The sequence below is a fragment of the Neophocaena asiaeorientalis genome, unplaced genomic scaffold (assembly GCF_003031525.2).
Source record: "Neophocaena asiaeorientalis asiaeorientalis breed wild unplaced genomic scaffold, Neophocaena_asiaeorientalis_V1.1 scaffold134, whole genome shotgun sequence".
Lineage (NCBI taxonomy): Eukaryota > Metazoa > Chordata > Mammalia > Artiodactyla > Phocoenidae > Neophocaena > Neophocaena asiaeorientalis.
The window spans coordinates 7,523,766-7,546,937 of NW_020185339.1; the positions used below are offsets into that span (position 1 = coordinate 7,523,766).

At 36.8% G+C, this 23,172-nt stretch overlaps 1 protein-coding gene and 1 pseudogene across 10 annotated transcripts in view; one reads left to right on the forward strand and one right to left on the reverse strand.

Annotated features, from left to right (window-relative positions):
* Positions 1 to 23,172, reverse strand: part of ZDHHC17 (zDHHC palmitoyltransferase 17) — a 232,166-nt gene that overhangs the window by 60,330 nt on the left and 148,664 nt on the right. For all 10 annotated transcript variants that reach the window (XM_024736498.1, XM_024736493.1, XM_024736499.1 and 7 more), the window contains 2 exons: positions 7,919 to 8,022; positions 2,240 to 2,362 (listed from right to left, as the gene is read on the reverse strand). In XM_024736498.1, the coding sequence (XP_024592266.1) occupies positions 2,240 to 2,362; positions 7,919 to 8,022 (227 nt within the window). The remainder of the gene's footprint in view (positions 1 to 2,239; positions 2,363 to 7,918; positions 8,023 to 23,172) is intronic.
* Positions 16,953 to 17,313, forward strand: LOC112394027 (40S ribosomal protein S20 pseudogene; annotated as a pseudogene).

The following is a 23,172-nucleotide window of genomic DNA, read 5'->3' on the forward strand; positions in this document are numbered from 1 at the left end:
GACTGCTGTTTCCATTCTAAGTCTTTAAGTACTATTTGATTTTTAAAAATTGTTTATGTACTATTTTGATTAAAGTAACAGTAATTTAAAAAAATACAGATACTACAGAAGGCTAGATAATTTGAACCAACCCTCCAATTAAAGAAAACTAAAAACAAGCTCAACAAAATAAAGAAATATTTCCTAAAAGCAAATATTTCCTAAGAAGATTATGAGCATTTATCTGGCTAAGATTCAGGAGATTAAAACTGGGAGAAATTAGAAAACTGTTTGGGCACCATCTACCCTAGAGACAATTTGCTGATACAGAAGAGTTGGCCAAGAGGCAAGCTAAGCAGACAAAAGCAAAATAAGGGCTGGGACCCCAAAAAGCTGCACTGTAGGAGTAATTAAGAAACAGAAGTAAACCTGGCTCTAGCATGGTCTTCAGCCACCTGAGTGATCCAGAAAATCTAAAGGCTTAAATTAAAGTTGGGCTTAGCAGAAACAAATGGTATCTTCTCATCTTAGGCCTCAAATTATTCAACAAATAAGTTTTCAAGCATAATGTCTATTATACATTCGAAGATAGCAGGCACACAAAGGAATAATATAACAGATACAGACCCACACAGACTCCCAATGCTATCTTCTCAGACACAGATTATATAATAACTATATTTTCAAGTATAAGACAAGATGGAAAAGTACAGCAACAAATGAATCAAATAATGCAAGTTTAAAAAAAAATTAAAATTCTAGAACTACAACATAAACAAAATTGGAACTCATTGAATTGATTTAACAGCAGATTACACATAGAGAATAAATGAACTGGAAGTCAGAAGTTTCCAGAATGAAGCAGAGAAGAAAAGGACAGTACACACAGAAGAGAGGATAAGAGACACAGCATACAATGAAAAGGTCAAACATACATTTAACTGGCGTTCCAGGAGAGCAAAAAGAGAATGGGGCAGAAGCAATGTTTGAAGAAATAATGGCTGAGATTTTCCAGAACTGATGAAAACATTAATCCACAGAATCAAGAATTTCTTGCAATCTTATTCAGGGTAAATAAAAGAAATCCACACCTAGAAACATCATCATGAAACTGCAGAAAACTAGAAACAAAGAAAAAAAATCTTAAAAGCGGCCAGAAAAAAGAAAGAAAAAAAAGCCTTTAAAAGTGTAATACTTAGACTGACTTCTCAATAGTAACAGAAGCCAGAAAACAGTGGGATGACATTCTCAATGGGTAAAAAACAAAAATAAAATTAAAAGAGCGGCCAACCTAGATTTCTATACCATGTGAAACTTTCCTTCACAAATGAAGATGAAATAAAAACATTTTCTGACAAACAAAACAGAACTTAGACATCAAGAGACCCATACTGCAGGCAGAGGAAAGGTTAGAAATACAAGAAGGGAAAAAAGGAGCAAATAAAATGGAAATACGCTCTCTGGAAGAAAGTGATTCATGAATTTCAATGTGTTAGTTATTACTTGTTTAATCTTTCTTTAGTACTCTAAGTGCAAATTCTTTTACCTGATATTAACATCCTATTTGTCTCTAGACTCTGTACGCTGTACTTAAAAGGCACACCTGCAAGCAGTTCATTTCAGATTCATGTCTCTATCTAAAAATCTTATATCCAAATTGCCAGAGACTATTTTAGCCAGATTTACTAACACTTCCTTATCATCGTGACTCCTGCTTATCTAACCACCTCTTATTATTACTGAACAAGCAGATGAACAGTAAGTAATAAAAATAATTTATACTGAGTATATAAAGTATTCTTCATTTATGCTGGTGTGAAATTAGTTTATTATTACCTGCTATTATTAACTTCTCTTTCCTTTTGTAGCTTTTACCTGTAGAATTCATATTTAGAATGTAAGCTATAAGTTAGACTGCCTGAGTTAAAGTCCAGACTCCAACCGTTATCAGTTGTATGTCACTGGTAGCATATTTAACCTCTTTATGCTTCAGTTTCCACATCATTAGGACAGCAGTAAAAATTGTTATTTTTCACACAGGGTTACTTCAAGATTTAAGGAAATATACATGGAAAAGCACTCAGCATAGTATCTGTCACATAATAAGCATTCGATATATGTTAAAAACAATTTTTTTCAGGAAAAAAGTACACAGAATCTATATTTTAAAAGCTATGAATTTTAGAAATTATATATTTTATAATTATTTCTAATAATTTTATAGTAATAACTAATTACTTAAAAATATAGAAATGCTTACTTGACTAAATCTATTCTGTTATTGATGGCAGCCCAATGGAGGAGCGTAACATTTTCTTTGTCTGGTTGCCGTACATCATAACCTGCTTCCACCAATTCTCGGCAGCGTTCATATATTCCATATCTTGAAAAGAAAGAAAACGTGATTGTTACCACTATTTGACAAGAAATTTAAAGATGAAAATAGCATTTCCAGAAGAAACTAATGCTCCATTTTGAAACCTGGAAATTAAAATGGCTTTCTCAATATAAAATGTTACTTTAAAGATATCAATATTCCAACAGTTTTCATTACTAACCCATTTTATAATTAAACATTTTTCATCTATAAGAATGTAATAACTCATGAAGTAGAAGAGAAAAGGATAACATAAATAAAATGTCTATCAGCTATTTGTTTTTCTTAATATCACCACTTATTCTACAAAACACTTAAGGCATCTTATAAAAATACGTACAGCTATGTTAAAAAATATTAAATCATAAAGAAGCAGTAACAAAGAGTTTATCAATGATTTAGAACAGCATTGAGAAAAAAGGATGTCTTACAACCTCAGGATTCTTTATTTACAAATTTAGCCTCAAAATTCCTAAGGCAAATAAGAAAGGAAGTGTAGGGGTGGGAGCAGGGCAGGTGCAGGAGTCCTGTGCGTTCAAGCCAATGAGACATAAGAGAAAGTCTACTGGGAGAATTCGAGGAAAGACGTTCATGCTTAATAAAGGAGAAAGGTGCACGCAGAGAGCTTGACCTTTACCTCCCTTTCTGTTTTTGGTCATTCTGTGGCAGCATATATATTTTTTAAAACTTTGTATTATGGAAATTTTCAAGCATAAGCAAAAATGAAAAGAACAGTACGACAAACCACCAAGAATCCATCATGGAGCCTCAAAAACCATCAACTTCATCCTAAACAAAATACTGGATCCTTGGAAATACGAGACACAAAAACAAATTAAATGAGCTTTAACTATATTTGTAATTTCTTAAAGTGGTCTCCAAAATGGGGAGGCATACCACAGCGTGAGGTTGGGGGAAAGGTAGCCTAATAAAGGAACATTAGAAGCCAATATTAAAACTGTATTCGTGTCTTAGCTAATAGAGAAAGAAATTAAGCTGCACTAATATTTAATACAGCCTTCAATGCTGCCCTGCAATGGCTCTGTACTACATGTGTACACATACACACACACACACACACACACACACGCACGCACAAGGTAAATCAACCTAAGGGAAGAGCAAGAGTTCCAAAATTCACAGGAGATGACAGAAGTTCCTTCAGCTCTTTGTTCTTTGTCAGAAAATTATTTACATGTGCCCAGTTAAGTGAACTAGGCATATTACCTTAAAGAGCAGAATCTACCTCACACTTTGAATGAGACAAGTGATGATAAAAATCTTTTTAACTATACTGAGAATCGCTGGTTACTTTCCTAACATTTAAAAGTGAATAAGCATTTTCCTTTTAACAAAAAAGACAAGTGTTTCAAATCTGCTGGCTTTTTTGGGGAGCGGAGCATAGGTAGCGATGGCAAAGAACTGTGACTGGTATGCTATCAACCATATACAGTTGACCCTTGGACAACATGGGGGTTACGGGCGCCAACCCTCCCGCAGTCAAAAATCCACATAAAACTTTACGGCTGGCCCTCCATATCTGCAGTTCCGCATCTGTGGATTAGACCAACTGTAGACTGTTTAATACTATAGTATGTATTTGTTGAAAAAAATTCGCATTTAAGTGTATCCAAGCTGTTCAAACTTGTGCTGTTCAGTGGTCCACTGTATTCTTAAGAAAGGTAAAGACAGTCTGTTCCCCTTCAAGGCAAAGAGGTTATTTCAGACACAGTGAGAAACTTAACTACTTTCATTTCAGAAAAACACCTACTATAAAGAGAATATTTTTTTTAAATTGTATGTTTGGGGCTTCACTGGTGGCGTAGTGGTTGAGAGTCCGCCTGCCGATGCAGGGGACACGGGTTCGCGCCCCGGTCTGGGAAGATCCCACGTGCCGCGGACCAGCTGGGTCTGTGAGCCATGGCCGCTGAGCCTGCGCATCCGGAGCCTGTGCTCCGCAACGGGAGAATGTTTCTATCATTATACAATATAGTTTCTGAAAGATCTTATACAACAACTGTAAAAACATTCTTATGTGGGCACACTAAAACAATTTTCTAACATGTGTGAACGCATTTGCTGTAATTACAAAAATGTCAAAACTTGATTAGTTTGCAAGAACTATCATCAGAAAATGTACATTTACAAGGTAAAGTTTAGTAAAATCTTTACTTAGTGAATAGTACTGAAAAGTAATTACTGTAACTTAATAAATGCAGCATGTGTTGTAATTCTTCCATTAGGGAATCATGTATCTTTGTGAGATTTATCTTTTTTTCAGCCAAAAAATCATGAAAACAAAGTATCTAAATAAAATAAATTTAGGATCAGATTTCCATACCACTGTAACATAAAATATTAAACTATCTAAAATAATAATGAGGAAGCATATTTAATTATACTACTCTTACTGTAAATAAGGTTAATTAATGAAAGACGTTAAAGTAAGACCTAAAGAAATATATACCCTAATTTCCCCCAAAATTATCTGCAAATTTAATGAAATTCTAATTAAAACCCCAAATGAATATCTCATGAATGTCCCAAGTAGAGCCCTAAAATTCATTTGTGAGAGTAAAAGACCAAGAATAGCTGAGACAATTTTGAAGACTACGAAATAATTAAAACAATGTGGTACTATACAAGATTAAATGGAAGAAAAAAAGAGTATTTAGAAATGGACCGCAGAGTGACATCACCATCATGGTGGAAGAAGACATTCATCGTTTTGTGCCCCCTCCAACAATAATAATTCAGCCTCTATCCATGGACCTCTGTGGGCACTATGGGATCCAGCACCATCGGCCAAGAGAGCTGGGAGAGTCTCACCCACCCATGCATTGGGTACCAGGCATACAGACCTATTCCTAGCTGTGGACCCTGCAGTGGCCCACGAACTGGCTCCATCCCCTCTCAGCCACCATCTGGTAGCCCCAGTCCCCACTGTCTTTCACAGTCACCACAGATAACAGAGCCTTTCTGGAAGTGCAGGTTTCCAGAGAAGGTCCAGCACATTGTTACAGGAAAAAAATATGAGTTTGGATACACTGAAGAGGAGTACTTAATCATGAGCTGCATGACTAGGGGCGGGAAGGGGCTGGGAGAATGGCAGATGGGACTCTTGGAGGACATTAAAGGGACACAGGTCTCACTAACTTCTTTGCAGACTCCATCAAAATACATAAAGAACTTTTACAAACTAATTATAGAAAGACAAAAGAACTCAAAATAGGTATATTTAAAATGGTTAATTCACACAGGAAGAAACCCAAATGGCCAATAAACATAGAAAATATATTCAATATCATTTGTAATCAGAGAAAGGCCAATCAAAAGAGAGAAAAACCATTTCACAGCTATCAAACTGACAATGACTAGTAAGTGTGACAAAACTAGAACTGAGCAAAAATGCAGTGGAAAAAGAACTCATTTCCTGCAGATGGGGGTATAAATTGGCACAGCCACTTTGGAAAACCATTTGGCAAGAACTGGTAAAGCTGAAAAAGAACACACTGAACAAGCCAGAAGTTCCACTTGAGTTGTCTACCCTAGAAGAACTTTTGTTTATGTGCACAGGGGAACAGGTAAGTGAGACATTCACTGATGCGATGCTTGAAATAATGAAATAGTAGAAACGATTTAAAGTATACCTCAATAAGGAATGATAGAATACTACAAAGCAGTTAAACAGGACAGATTAGGTCCTAATTTACCAACACTGATAAATCACAAAAGCTATATAGTTTTTTTGTTTGTTTTTAAAAGGCAAACTGCAAAAGGATATGTAGTGTAGAATACAACTTATGTAAATGTTAAGCATACATTACAATAGCATATTTTGTTTACAGATATTTGTAGACATGTACAGGAATGTTCATGAGAATGATTCACAGCAATTTCAAGAGAGGTTTCCTCGAGGAGATAAGGAAAAGAGCATGCTGAGCAACCTGCAGCAATTACAGCAAAATGTTAGCATTTGCTTAATCTGACAGTTATATTCTTCTCTATACTTATCTGTAGGATTGAAATGTTTTAAAATTTAAATAAATGTTTTAAAAGGTAGAAATTACAGACAGCACACATAGATACTTTTCAAGAAAAAGCATAATTAGAAGGGTATTTGAGGAATAAAGAAAGGTGGTTGTTTTTTTTCTTAACATGAAAGATGCTGCAGTGTATTTGCTGATGGAAATCATGCATTAGGGTGAGACACATTAATGACAAAGGAGAGAAAGAATATATTAATAGGAGCAAAGTCTCAAAAGGAAAAACGAATGTAGAGCAGTATAATTTGTTTGCTAAATATAGTTGGGACAATGTGCTTTGATTTTTGACTACATACAACATTCAGGAAAGTAGGGTGACAGTGGACTAAGGACTTCCAAAAGTTTGCCTCTCCACAAAAGTAATGAAAAAACTGGCAGTATCAACGTTTTCAGAACTCTGGAAAAGTTAACAAAAGGCTTTCAGCAATCCAAGGGATCTTTAGTCAAGAAAAACAGCTGAATTTCAGGAAGAACAGAGGACTGTGGTGTTTTAAAATACCACAGTCCCATCCTCTGCTCCCCAGCAGCATTGAAAAATAAGTTGTATTCCTGGTACTGATAGCAGAGTGAGCAGAATAGGAATGGAGTTCCTTCAAAGCCTAATTCTCAAAGAGGAGTCATTATTTCACCTATATGGTGGTTCGCTGGAAGAGTCTACTTGAAAGGCTTATCTATTAGACCTCACCCAAACTCATTAAAACCTCCTTTCTGGGATGTTTGTCAAATGTTTTAACATAACAGTTGTTTGAGAGGATGGAAAGCAGTTGGGACAAACAACAGACAAATCAAAAAGCTTAAGCAAAAGCTGAGGAATGAGATATCCACAGGGGCTTGAAAAGCTCAGACATATTCTTGGGAAGCTAGAAGGCCATGCACATGTTCAACAAAGACTGGAGAAGGCCCTAAGCTCTCACTTCTGATTGACCTTGAGGTTCTTTGCAAGCAGAAAGTGAAGGCTAAGGCAGAGCTGTAAGCTGCCTGGCTGAGTGCTGAGTGTCTCAACTTGCACTTGCACAAAGAGTTCCTTGACAAAGATCAAGACTTACTGGTTCTAGGGATTTAAGAAGTCTCTGACCACTAACTAACCAAGTAGAGACTTCACTGGGCACACATGACAAAGATACAGACTTTATAGAATTAGTTCAGAAATGTTACAAACAACAACAAACTCTGCAGAACCTGATACCCAGAACTGCCATGTTACATTATTTGAACAGTCCAGTTTTCAACAAAAAAATTATAAGACATGCAGAAGAGCAAAAAAGTATAACCCATGGGGAGCAGGGGGTAGCAATTAATAGAAACTGTTCCTGAAGAATCGCAGACATTGGACTTACTAGACAAAGACTTTAAATCAGCTATTTTAAATCTGTACAAAGAACTAAAGGAAAGTATGAAAACAATGTCTCACCAAGTACAGAATTATCAAATAGAGAATATCAAAAAGAGAAAGAAATGTAAATTTCCCTTAAAATACAGATGTCAAAGAAGAAAACAACTGCAACAAAAAACTTACTGTGTAGCCTTAACTATGTCCCACGTGCTGTAATCATCAATATGAGTTTTCCGTCCAAGGGGTTCACCATATCCATGGCTATAATGGCTTTGAGGTTTGATTTCCTGTTGAAGAAAAAAAATTACATAGAGATAAGAATTGAGAGATGAAGTATGAAAATATTTCAGTATTTTACTATTGCTTTTGTGCTGATGTTTGTTATTTAAAAGATTAAGTTTAACCTTATGCTGAAGTCTGTACCCTTTGGAGAAAAAGCATGTTCAAACAGATCTACCCCTTACACACAGTCTCAAAACAGAAAAGCTACAAAACTGTAAATCAGTGACAAATCAGTAACTGAAATTCATCTTTAGCTCCACAGAATTCTACTTCTTCATCAAATCAACTCTCATTCTCTCAGACCAATTTTTCTACTGTTCCAGCATAACCCCCTAGCTCTAACACTCTACTTCAAAACTTTCATCACATGCCAAATAAAGACTAAGGTCCTAAAAAAGGAACCCAGGTGTATTATTCTCAGATATCACCTTTTCTTATACTCCTTCATGCTGAGGGCTTGTTAAGGCATCTACTATTAGGTGAATAACGAACAACAGGGCATTCTAATAAAATATAAATCTGCTTGAGTAGTTCTAAAAATGTCAACACCCTTAAAGAAACTAATGTTTATATAAAAATTTAATTAAACAGCTTTATAGAATATTACATCCATTTAAAACTTATATGCTATGTGCAATTTTCTATTTAAAATACAAAATTTGTTATGCATAGTCAGCTTCCTCAATATAGCACTAAGATACAATTACTTCTTTTATATGAAAACAGAAAATTTGAGCATGTTTGGTTCTAATACCATCCGTTCAAATTTCTATGATTCTGATATTTTTCTCTTACAGGCACACACACATAAATGAAAGGATAAGGCATAACAAGATATTTGGAGAGAATTAAATCCTTACAACAATTCATTCTCTCTTAGCCACTGATATTTAATAATACAAATTTATGGTATTTCATTGGAGAAAAAAGTCTATTATCTTTAGCTCACTCTAGCCATTTAATCTATGTGGAAAATTCCAATACTGATTGGTTTGAACCATACATTTAGAAAACTATCAACAATATTACTGAATATTTTCAACAATAGGGAATTTAAAAGTTTCACAAAAGCAAATTCAGCTTAGTATATAACCTTTCCTTATGAAAATGCCACCACCAATATTAAAATACCACCGTAATAATCATAAATCCACATTTGCAGAAGAAAGAAAATAGACATCAGTCTTAAACCGAGATTCACATGTTACACATACTGCATATAATTTACTAAGTGATTTTTTTGAGAGATTGTTCTTGGACTCCATTAAAATAGAACTGGTTGGGCTTCCCTGGTGGCGCAGTGGTTGAGAGTCCGCCTAACGATGTAGGGGACACGGGTTCGGGCCCCGGTCCGGGAGGATCCCATATGCCGCGGGGCAGCTGGGCCCATGAGCCATGGCCGCTGAGCCTGTGCTCCGCAGCGGGAGAGGCCACAGGGTGGAAGGGCCCCAAAACCAAAAAAAAAAAAAAAAAAAATAGAACTGGTTAAATATGAACACAAGCAGGTATAGTATATTGGGTGTATACAACACTCTGAATAATTGATGAAGCTAACCAATACATAAGACTTACCCAATTTAATTTTTTAAAACTGTTCTATTTAATTTCTCCACTGAACTCCAGTTCTCAACTTCTCTATGCTCTATATTCAGTGGAGCAAGTTAAAAGAAAGACATTTCTCAGATCAGTAGCACTTCCTTTTTTTCTAAATTTTTTCTGATATTATTCTCCCCTACCATAAGGAAAATAACCTTTTAAACTTTCAATTCTAACTTTTTCTATAGGTCCATAAGACATCTGAAGGAAAATAAAAACCTGGCCATAGTTTACAAGCAGAATGGAATAAAATGTCCAACAAAACATGTACTGAAAGTCTGCAATAAACAAAGTCCTCTACAATGTACTGGGACCCCAAGCCAGGACAGGATAAAGCTAGTGCAAAGTTTAAGAGAGTGCCAAAAAACTCAATAATCAAGATTTTTTAAATCTTTTAAAAATCAAAACAAAACAAATCCTAAACATAAAGATTTAAAATATAGACAGCACTAGTATTGCTCATTTTCCTTTTGTGTCAGGCTCCACTGTGGCTTGAAGCAGTACTGCAAACCAATATGCAAATACCAAATATGGTCTCTTGCCCTCAAGGTCTTTATAGTCCAAAATGGAAGGACAAAGTAGATAAGAAACATAAGTCAAAGATTAGAAGCAAGAGCTAAGTTAAAACTTAAATAAAGATAACATGAGGGCCAAAAAGTAATAATATAACTTTAAAAACTATTTCAATGTAAAAATCTGCTAGGGCAAACTGCTATTATTTTTTACTAAGGACAAATAGGTTGCTTTTAGAGGCAAATAACAAATATTCATTAAATAAAAAAAAAATCTCTTTTTAAAGCTTACTACTGTAATGCTTTCATGTGATTTTAGTTTTATTTTTATCCCCAGAGACCTATTATATATAATGATTAAATTGTATTCTCAGTTTATCTACCGTCCATTTTGCCCCACTGACAGTGCCAAATGTGATCTTCCAATGTACTAGAAATCAGACTTTTTTTCCAGTAACATTTAAAAATTAAATGCATTTGTTTTATCACAATTATATGGTTTTTATTTGTTTACTTCTACTTTTTAGTAAAGGAAATATGATTTTTTTAAAAGATGGCTTTACATATATCCTTAGAGTAATTTTCAAGAGGTACAGTTATTCCCACTAAAAAGGTAGAGGAAATGGTGTTTAAGCAAATCTCCAACCTGTTGTACTATTTTTTTTTTTTAATTAATAACACGGGGCTTCCCTGGTAGCGCAGTGGTTGAGAGTCCGCCTGCCGATGTAGGGGACACGGGTTCGTGCCCTGGTCCGGGAAGATCCCACATGCCGCGGAGCGGCTGGGCCCGTGAGCCACGGCCGCTGAGCCTGCACGTCCGGAGCCTGTGTTCCGCAACAGGAGAGGCCACAACAGTGAGAGGCCCGCGTACCGCAAAAAAAAAAAAATTAATAACACGGGCTTAAATTCTTTTTCTCACTTTTAATCACATTGGAAACTGATTCACCTCTAGAACTAGTACCCTGCCAATCTGACAAATGACAACACTCTCTATCAAGATAACCACCACTATCACTAGGCCTAGGGATAACAGTTGTGATTTTTAAACTTTAAAAACATAAAATAAAAAATAGCGTGTTAATGTAAATAAATATATCCTATAAATGTATAGATTATATTAATTTTTTAATTATAAATTTGCTATTATACATCAGATAAATTTTCAACATATAAATATTTAATGACACTAAAATCCTATAATTTTTCCTTGATTTTAATGGGAATCAAGATGCAATTTAATTGATATCTCTGCCAAGGAAAGTAATACTAATTAAAAAATACATACGTAGGTCATTGTAACTTTTAAGAATGCAGTAATTCCATTAGAAGCAGCAGGGTATAATAGAAAAAGTCCTTGACTGAGAGGCTAATGAATTGAAAGTCTGCCATTCTCTTACCTAGGCTACAACCCGGCAAGGCAATTAACTATGGTAGGATTCAGGTCCCTCATCTGTAAAAAGAGGAGGATGAATAAGATCAGCTTAGAGTTCTACCCAGGTGCCTCAAGGACCAACATCAGGGCATCAAAGAGCTTGATAGTTTCAGCTCCACTCAATTCACTCCCTTCTTAAACAAAGCACTTTGTTATTTAGCCTCTTTTTTAGATACTGGGGCTTTACATAATATTTCTTTAATAATAAAAAAAAAAAGATTTAGCTCCTTTTTAAAAGTTTAAAAACCACTAGATTAGAAGTCCTCCAAGATCCCTTCTAAGGCTAACATACAATGATTTTATATATTGGAATAAAGAAATTACAGCCACTGGAAGGATCCTTAAGGTACCTAAATTGACAGCCAAAGGTTTTTATAGCCCTAGGAGCTGAAGAGAACTAGAAGGAGAGAAAGCACCTCCAAAACCTGCTGCTCAAGTAGCAGACAGGAAGGAGAAGAGCTGGGACAAGCTCAGCTGCCATACACTGCTGCTAAGAGAAATCAATACGATAAAACTCAAACTTATACGGCAGATACAGGCAAACTCTGGATGGCATATCAAGATGCGTGTTTATAATACGTGTTTATTCACATGCCTGGATGGAATTATATAACCAGTAAACTAGTGAGCAAGTGTCTGTGTGCAATCTAGTTAATACAATCTAGTTAACTTTTAAAAAATACTAGACCTATTAATCTTTAGTTTATATTCATTTAAAACAAAAAGGGGGGTTCCCTGGTGGCGCAGTGGTTGAGAGTCCGCCTGCCGATGCAGGGGACACGGGTTCGTGACCCGGTCCGGGAAGATCCCACATGCCGCGGAGCGGCTGGGCCCGTGAGCCGTGGCCGCTGAGCCTGCGCATCCGGAGCCTGTGCTCCGCAACGGGAGAGGCCACAACAGTGAGAGGCCCGCGTACCGCAAAAAAAAAAAAAAAAAAAAAAGAGGGAGGCAGCACTGATCAAAGAATCCTCTATGGCAGGGGTCTCCAAGCCCCGGGCTGCGGACTGCTACGGAACTGGGCCACACAGGAGGTGGAGAGCGGTGGGCGAGGGAGTGAAGCTCCATCTGCCACCCCCATCACTGCATTACTGCCTGAACCATCCCCCCACCAGGCCATGGAAAAACTGTCTTCCACGAAACCGGTCCCCGGTGACAAAAAGGTTGGGGACCCCTGCTCTATGGCACAGTACTTTATTACCAACCAAATATAGATGTTTAATAAGAGCTCTATAAGAAAAGGTGCTCCAAGAATCGGTTCTATGGTAGAGTATATCTGAAAGAACAAACATGCAAGAGTAAGTTCAGGAATATTCAGAAAGAAGGGTAAGGGCAGGGACTTGCCCTGCCATTAATTACAATACATCAGAAAGCAAACTAAAGAAAAAATAGGAGTACTGCAGTGATAAATAGGGTAGTGGAATAGAGCTTGAAGAATGAGAATTAGAATCAGGAGGGAAAGACATATTATTCAGTAAATGGTATAAATGGATAACTGGCTAGCCATCTGGGATAAAAAAAAAATTCAACAGGCTCCAACACAGAAGAGTGATGTGCTTGGTAGAAAGACGCTAACAAATACAGCCAAGGATATAGTTTCTTTAATGGCATATGATGCTGAAACTTGTCTGAAAAAGCAGGGCCACACAAAGCAGAATTCAGAGCAGCATGCTCCCAGGTGGAAGCTTCCCAGGTCAGCAACACATCCCATGAGAACATACAGGTAGATGCCTATACTATTCTCCTGGTGAGAGAAGCATGCACCCTCCTGTTCTGGGGAGCCTTTGTGCCACTATGGACTCTCCTGACTGTTCTGGAGACTCTGACCGTATGTCTGGTGCTCACCAGGTCTAAGTAACTTGTTCAAAACAGCTCTAGGACTTACCTGAATGTTTAATGAAAGACCAGTTAGAGTGAAGATCAATTTCCCAGGCTTCCTAGAGAAGTGACTACCTGGCAGGACCAGGCCTCAGTCAAGGACTCTTCCTATAAGATTGCCATCTCACTCCTTATATTAGATAACTTCCAGTCAGGTCAAAGATTTAAATATAAGAATATAAGTAATAACAGTCCTAATGTTTAAAAAAAAAAAAAGCTCTGAGAAAAGCATGAGTAATAACACATTGAAAAATGGGCAAAGAATATGAAGATAATTCAAAGAGGGCAAAATACAATGGCAAATATAGGTATGAAAAGATGCCGTAATTCTCAATATAAATGCATTTCCAAACAGAGAGAGAGAGAGCACAAAGTCAATTCAATAAAATCCTAGGGCACATACATGTTACCTACAAGACACATGTTACCTGCCTGCCTTTGGTGCATTAACCCATAAATATACACAGGTGAATTAGCAAACCAGTAGGGCTTAACCATATGCCTGTAACTTGCACTGTGCAAATGTCTGCTGTCAGGTATCATTCTAACAGGTTGGACTCTAAATCAAGAAGCTAATTGTATTTAATTATATAATTTTGAGCTTCTCAAATTTAATTCCATTAAATGTATATGATGAAACTAAAACAATATAAAGTGTTGTTGACAAAAAGAAAGAAAAAAAGTCTCTATACATAATTGACTCATTTTTAAGTCCTAGCCAAAACTGATGAGCCAAATGTGAGACCTTCTTAAAACCTAGGTAGTAATGAACTAAATTCTAGGAACACCATAAGGATTTTTAAAAAGGAATATATAATGAGAGGACAGCATAAGCATTAAACATATAACTAAATGAACAATGAAAGATAAGGAAAAGCAGTAGCCACTACAAAATTATAAAATAACTTTCTTTTAAAACGTATTTAATTAATAGTGTCAGCAAAGGGCACTACACTCAAGACAGAATTTCTTACTAATCTATTTGATGTACCCTCTTTAAGGGAAGATTGGACAAAAATGATTTGGTGATATAATGGAAAGATTTCAAATCAATTTTTTCAGTAAGTAAGAAGTCTCTGCTATATTATATGCTCTGCTGTGGTCCCCAATCCCTGGCTAACAGTATGTGATTTTTGCTTTTAAAAAAGAGAGGCCAGCTTGAGGCATAGGTAGGTTCTCTTTATGCTGTAGGACCACCACTGTCTCAATCCAAACTATCAAAGTCACTTTGCTTGCTTCCAACAAATTTTAGACTAGGAAAATGTTCATCACCTTCTAGCTTCACTAAAAACTGGTTTCACTTCATTTCCTTCTAGTATTAATCTATATGTATATACATACTTGTAACAATGTACATAAATCTGGCACACTTTTTTTCCTTCCACAGACATTTGATGAACAAATGCCTATATGTATATTTTTCTCCCTCTCCTTAAAAAAAAAAAAAAGAAAGAAAAGAAAAAACTTTATTTTTAGGATTATTTTTATTTAGGATAGTTTAAGATTTACAAAACCAGTACACAGTTCCCATATTCCACACACCCAGTTTTCACTATTATTAACATCTAACATTAGTATGGTACATTTGTTGTTATTCAATCAATATTAATACATTATTAACTGAGATCTATACTTTATTCAGATTGCCTTAGTTTTTAGGTAATGTCCTTTTTCTGTTCCAGGATTCCATCCAGGGTATCGCATTACATTTAAATGGTCATGGCTCCCCAGGCTCTTCTTCGCTATGACAATTCCTCAAACTTATTTTTGATGACTTTGACAGTTTTGAGAACTAGTCAGATACTTTGTAGAATGACCCTCAACTGGGATTTGTCAGGGGTTTTTTTCACTATTAGACTAGAGTATGTGTTTTTAGGAAGAAGTGTTATTTTTTAATTTAACCTAATTTTGCAAATTTCCTTCAATACTGCTATACAATCTTTATTTGCCCAAATATTTATATATCTTTAGTCTGTAATCACAGTATTCATATATTTTATATTCTTCCCTTTTACATTTCCTCTTAGAATGGCTATTATTAAAACGACAAGATATAACAGATGTTGGAGAGGATGTGAAAAAAAGGGAACCCTTGTACACTGTTGGTGGGACTGTAAATTGGAATAGTCACTATGGAAAATAGTATGGGGATTCCTCAAAAAATTAAGAATAGAACTACCATATGACCTAGCTATTTCACTTCTGGGTATTTATCCAAAGAACACAAAAACACTAATTCAAAAAGACATCTGCACTCTTATGTTCACTGCAGCATTATTTACAATAGCTGAGACATGGAAACAACCTAGGTGTCCATCGATGGATAAAGGGATGAAGAAGATGTGGTATATTCGTACACAATGGAATACTACTCAGCCATTAAAAAGAATGAAATCCTGACATTTGCAACAACATGTATAGACCTTGAGGGTATTATGCCAAGTAAAATAAGTCAGGAGAAAGACAAATACTGTACGATTTCACTCGCGTGTGGAATCTAGAAAAATAAAACAAAATAAAACAAAAAAACTCATAGATACAGAGAAGAGATTAGTGTTTACCTAAGAGAAGGAGATTGGGGGGAGGTGAGCAAGGGGTGAAGGGGGTCAAGTGTATGGTGATAGATTATAACTAGACTCCTGGTTTGTAGTGTATACAGATGTTGAATTACAATGCTGTACACCTTAAACTTATATAATAATTTTAAGAAACAAACCAAGAAAAAGGATAACTTAAAAAAAAAAGAATAAATGGATGGATTTTTCCTCACTACAACAAAATACTTCCTTTAACTCATTTAACATTTCTTCTTTTTAACCCATTATTGACCAGGGGATTTTTGTAGAGACTAACGCCTGTGGCCTTAATACATTTCTGGTCAAAAATGTGTTAACTGGAGTAAATTCCTAGAGAGAGATTCTTAAAGGGTATGAATATTCTTATGGCTCTTGATACAATATCTAAATTGTTTTTTGCAAAGGGACTATATTTATAATCCCATCACCAATATCTGATTAACCATTTCTCCATAAACTCACTGACTGTAGGTGTTTTTTTTAAATTATCCCTTAATTTAAATAGAGTAGATAATACTTGAACTCTCAACCTTAAATATATTTTCCTATTCTATTTCATCTTTTGAGAATTACCTGTTCCTATCCTTTGGCCATTTTATTCTATTTCGGTCCTGAAATTTGTTTGTTTAATGTATTTGAATCTGATTTTTATGTACAGTGAAGATTAGATACTAACCTTTTCATACTGATCTAAACACTTCTGTTCCATTGTTAGAGCTGTTATCTATGCTTTTGATATATTTCAAGGATTATACTTTTATAATCACGTACATTTTTTTCCTTGGTCCTGACTTTTATATTTAAATACTACCATAGCACTTGGAGGAAGACAGGGTCGCCGCTGCAGCGGAACCTCGGGCCACCCACTCCTGCTCCTAACTTACCTACCGCTGTTCGCTCTTGCCAAGGAACAAGTCAGTCAGGAAGCTGTGCCACAGCCATCCATGGCTTTTAAAGATAACAGAAAGACTCCAGTGGAGCCCGAGGTGGCGATTCACCGCATTAGAATCACCCTCACCAGCCACAACGTGAAGTCTTTGGAGAAGGGATGTGCTGACCTGATCAGAGGTGCGGAGGAAAAGAATCTCAAAGCGAAAAGGACCAGTTCAGATGCCTACCAAGACTCTGAGAATAACTACAAGGAAAACTCCTTGTCGTGACGGTTCTAAGACTTGGGATTTTTTCCAGATGAGGATCCACAAGGGACTCATTGACCTGCACAGTCCTTCTGAGATTGTCAAGCAGATCACTTCCATCAGTATTGAGCCAGGAGTCGAGGCTGAAGTCACCAGTGCAGATGCTTAAATCAACATTTTTAATAAATTGATAATCAGTTGTTAAAAAAAAATACTACCATAATCATTAGTGCTACCCATCAAATATTTCCAGTTCTTTTCCCAAGCACATGGTAGTTTTGTACGTCCTTGGCCCCTGGAAAATTAAGTAAGTCCAAGTGATTGACTTTTTTCTTTAACCAAGAGAATATGAATAAAAGAGACATGTTGCTGTCAGAGAATAGGTTTTAAAAGCCAGTATGCAATTCCTCACTCTCACTTCTCATCGGCCATGGAAACTGGCAATGTTCCAGAGAGCAGATAATCAATCAGTCTGGGTCCCAGAGCAGCCATAATGCATGTGTAGCAAACCACTGACACGTATGCCACTAAGATTTTAGGGTTGCTACTGCAGCAAAACCTAGCTTATCCTGACTACTATAACTCTGAGAGTTATTCTAGTAAGTAGTATGCAGACAGGGACCTATATAAATCATTTTCATTGCATTTTGGAGCTGGTTATAAGTAGTATATGGGAGTACTACTAATGTTCAGATTTACCTTGTATCTAGCCACATTGTTAAAATTATAATCTCTAATTTTTTATGACCTCATTGAATAGTCTAAGAATACAATCAAATCTGAAAATAAGTGTTGTCTTTCCTTTCATGGCATTGGCAGAAACATCAAATGCAATTTTACAAAAAAATAATGACAGTACATCCTTATTTCCTTATTTTTTTTCCATTTTAAACAGGCAATGCCCTTACTGTTTCTCCATTATTTATAAAGTTGTTAAGTCATCCTTATTCAAATCCATTCCAGAGAATGAATAACATTGCATTTAGATACAAATGTCCACTTGACCACCTTTTTCTGTCTTGCCTCTACAATATCCTCTTAAAAGGTCTGCCTACACTGCTGTTCCAATCACTCCCCTGCTTAAAATCCTTAAAATCATGCATATAGAGTAAATGAAGAACATTTCAGCAGTCATACAAAATCGCATGGTCTGGCCCCACCTTACTTTTTCCAGCTTTAATATTCATCATTTCCTTCCAAGCATCATACATGTTTATTTATACCAGCCATTCCAAGTACAGTCATGTACTTTAAAAACCTCAGTACCATTTTGCTCATGTTAGCTATTCTACTCAGAAGGCACACCCCATCTCAGGTTTGAAAGACTTTTACTAATCCTTTAATTCACACTTCAAAAGTCACCATAGTCTTCCTTGTTTCCTTCAGGTAGAGTCAACTGTCCTGTTATCTGTGTTCTCACTACTGCACAAACAAATTATTATAGTACTGTGTGATGGTATATGTGTTAGTTCCCTATTGATCCTGTAATAGATTTCTACAAGCTTAGTGCTTTAAAAGGACACATATTTATTACATTATAGTTCTGGAGATCGGAAGATCAAAATCAAACATCAATATCACAAAGGGTCAGCAGAGCCATGCTCTCTAAAGAGGCTCTAGGGGAGAAGCCATTCTTTGCCTCTTCTAGCTCTGGTGGCTTCTGGCATACCTTGGCTTGTGGTGACATCAGTCCAATATTTGAGGCCAGCATCTTCAAATCTCTCTGGTCTGCTTCATAAGGGCTATTCCTTCTGTATGTGTGTTCAAATCTCTGTCTGCCTCCCTCTTATAAGGATACGTGTAATTGCAATTAGGGTCCACCTGGATATCCAGAATGACCTCCCCCATCACAAGACCCTTAATTTAATCATCCCTGTAAAGATTCTTTTTCCCTTATAAGGTAACACTTATAGGACAAGTTCCAGGGTTTAAGATTTGATATCTTTGGGAAGCCATTATTCTGCTTACCAGAAGATGCGAATAAAGGTGGAAAAGTGAGAAGTAAAGAGGCAAAGTTAATATTACATAGGCTAGGTGCTGTTTGTAGTTTTCTCTCAGCTATCAAACATCCTCAGTCATTGGCAGTATCTACTGTTGCCTCTCTCATGTGGGGCATTTTGAGAATTCTGCAATACTCTCTCCTTGACCAAACTGCAGTCAGACTCCTCTGATCATTCTTCTCAAATGGGCCTTGACCTTGGCTCCCACCCTTACTGGGACTGCATAGTCCAGTTTTAGCAAGAATCCTGCTAAGTCAGTTTAGAGAATTTCCTGTCCTTGCTATCTGACCACCCTGGCTTGCCCTCAGCAAGAATCCTATTAAGTTGGTTTAGCAAGAATCTCCCTATCCTTGATGTCTCCTCTTAGTATTTTCCCTCCACTGATCACCCCCACCTCATTCTGCCTGTTGGCTATAAATTTCCAATTGTCCTTGCTGTACTCAGAACTGAGCCCAGTTGTACACTGAGGTGAGGGCTCCTTTCCCCTATTGCAATGGTTCCTGGATGAAATCCATTTTTACCATTTTAACTACTGTCATCTCTGGTTTTCTTTGACAGAACCTCCCTCTGTAACATTCTCTGGTGCAGAAGAGACATTCTTCAGTTTACCTCTAAGAAGTCCTCAGCTCCTATGTCACTGGTATAACTTTGAGGTTGCTTCTGCCCAGCAGGCAATTCTCTTTGGTAAGTTTCTTTCAAGCCTGTCTACCCTCTAAAGTGTTTGGCTGGCCCGAAGGAAACACCTTTAATTCAACATCACTGGACACACAGAGGATGTTGTGTGTCCTGGCTCTTCCACTGTATGGCTATTTTATATATCGCTTACCTTTACACCTCCCCAGTAAAGCAGCAGCTGCCCCCAGTCTCTGGGCCATCAGTAATTCCAGGGGACCCAAATCACACTTTTCCAAGAATTCTCTAACACTCCACTCAGACAGCATCCTAGGGAGGCCTATTTTCCACAACCCAGCAGACTTTCAGACAGAGAAGTATTTTTCCTCCTGAAAAGTTCTCCAATCTTTCAGAGAAATTGTTTGCAACCCACATGGAAGACAATATAAACACTACAGCACTCCCTCTTGGGTTGATAACTCTTCCAAGAATCCTTTGCTCCCACTTAAATCTCTCTTTATCTTGTACAGACTAGAGGTAATAGAGTTCCAGTACAAATCACAGCCACTTTCCAGCAGGTTCAGCACCTCCGCTTGTACTGCAGGCCTCCTTTGTCAACTACTGTCCTCAATTTTGAGCTCCAAGAAAAATGCTTAGGTGACAAGAAAAAAATCCCACTTCACATACTATTATACAAAACTGTATCTTAAAATACTTAGTATTTTTCACTTAACATTATGTTTTTTGGGATTTACCTATGCTGAAACATGTAGTTCTTGTTTATTTAATGAAATTATTAGACAGTATTCCATTACATGAATAAACCACATACATTCCCCTATTAAGAGACTTTTTTGCTACTATAAATCACACTGCAATGAACAATCTTATACAGGTCTCATCTGTAAAAGTTTCTCTAGGGTAAGCACCTAATATTGGAACTTCTGGATTAAGAGATTTTGAGTATCTTCTACTTTACTATCATTAAAATACTTTCCAAGGTGGCAGCACCAACTTATACTCTCACTAGCAATGTATGAGTTTTTCACTATACTTAGATTTACCAGACTTAATTTTGGAGGAATCTGGTGGGTACTAAATTATATCTTGTTTTGACCTGCATTTCCCGGAAGCAAATTGAAAAAAGTTAATTTAGGTAGATCAACTGTATCAATGCTGCTGAAAAGTCAACAAGGATGAGGACCACAAGTTAACCACTGGATACAGCAATATAGATTTCGTGTTGCTTTGCCAAGGTAGAAGAACATGCCAGACTAGAACTGATTAAAGGAAAGATGGAAGGAAAGAAACTGGGAACAGCAAGTACAGGCAAATCTCTTGAGGAGTTTTGATACAAAGAGCAAAGAAATAGGGCAGTAGGCAGAAGAGAAGTGGAATCGAGGAAAACATGATGTGCATTTTGAGACTTGTTTTTCAGGATGGGAGAAATGACTGATAGTAGAAATGATCTGGTAGAGTCAAAAATTGATGAGGTAGAAGTGTGAGTAGAGAACTGCTGGAGAGATGCCTTCAGTGGGCATGAGAGGACAGAAATTAAGCATAACCAAACATATACAGTATTTTTATGCTAAAAAACACAGAACACTGATGAAAGAAATCAAAGAAGATCTAAATAAATAGACAGACATATCATATTTATGGATTAGAAGACTAAAAATGGTTAAGATGTCAATTCTCCCCACATTGACAGATGAGTTTAGTGCCATTCCTATCAAAATCCCAGAGAGACTTTTTGTGTATATAGACAAGGTTATTCTAAACTACATAATGATCAAGGGATCAATCCAAGAAGATATAACAATTATAAGTATTTACGCACCCAACACAGGAGCACCTCAATACATAAGGCAAATGCTAACAACCATAAACGGGGAAATTGACATTAACAATATAATAGTAGGGGACTTTAACACCCCACTTACACCAATGGACAGATCAGCCAAACAGAAAATAAATGAAGAAACACAAGATTTAAATGACACAATGGACCAGATAGATTTAATTGATATTATAGGACATTCCACCTGAAAGTAGCAGAATACACTTCCTTCTCAAGTCCACACAGAACACTCTCCAGGATAGATCACATCTTGGGTCACAAATCAAGCCTCGGAAAATTCAAGAAGACTGAAATCATATCAAGCGTCTTTTCTGAGATTATAATCGTTATGAGATTAGAAATCAATTACAGGGGGAAAAAACTGTAAAAAACACAAATACATGGAGGCTAAACAGGGTGCTACTAAATAATCAAGAGATCACTGAAGAAATCAAAAAATACACAGAAAAATGACAAAAATACAAATGACCCACAACCTATGGGATGCAGCAGAAGCAGTTTTAAGAGGGAAGTTTATAGCAATTCGATCCCACCTCAAGAAACAAGAAAAATCTCAAATTAACAATCTAACACCTAAAGCAAACAGAGAGAGAAGAACAAAGAAAACCCAAAGTCAGTAGTAGGAAAGAAATCATAAAGATCAGAGCAGAAATAAATGAAATAGAAACGAAGAAAACAATACCAAAGATCAATAAAAGTAAAAGTTGGTTCTTTGAGAAGATAAACAAAATTGATAAACCCTTAGCCAGAATTAACAAGAAAAAAACGGAGAGAACGCAAATCAGTAAAATTAGAAATGAAAAAGGAGAGATCACAACTGACACCACAGAAATACAACGGATTATAAGAGACTACTACAAGCAACTATATGTCAATAAAATGGACAACCTCAAAGAAATGTGCAAATTGTTGGAAAGGTACAATTTTCCAAGAATTAGAATATATAAACAGACCTGTCACAAGGAATGAAATTGAAACTGTAATTAAAAATCTTCCAACAAACAAAAGTCCAGGACCAGATGGCTTCACAGGCAAATTCTATCAAACATTTAGAGAAGAGTTAACACTATCCTCCTCAAACTCTTCCAAAAAATTACAGAGGGAGAAACACTCCCGAATTCGTTCTACGAGGCCACCATCACCCTGATACCAAAACCAGACAAAGATATCACAAAAAAAGAAAATTACAGGGGACGGGCGGGGGCTGGGAGCTGAGGCTCGGGCTTTGGAGTTTAGATCCCAGAGAGAGGACTGGGGTTGGCCGCGTAAACAAAGCTTTAAGGGGTTAGTGCACCACGGCTGGCTAGCCGGGAGGGAGTCGGAAACGTCTGGAGATGCCGAAGAGACAAGAGACTTTTTCTTGCCGCTTTGTTTCCTAGTGCGAGAGGAGAGGGGATTAAGAGCGCTGCTTAAAGGAGCTCCAGAGACGGGCTCGAGCCGCAGCTATCAGCGCTGACCCTAGAGACGGGCATGAGACGCTAAGGCTGCTGCTGCCGCCACCAAGAAGCCTGTGTGCGAGCACAGGTCACTATCCCCACCTCCCCTCCCCGGAGCC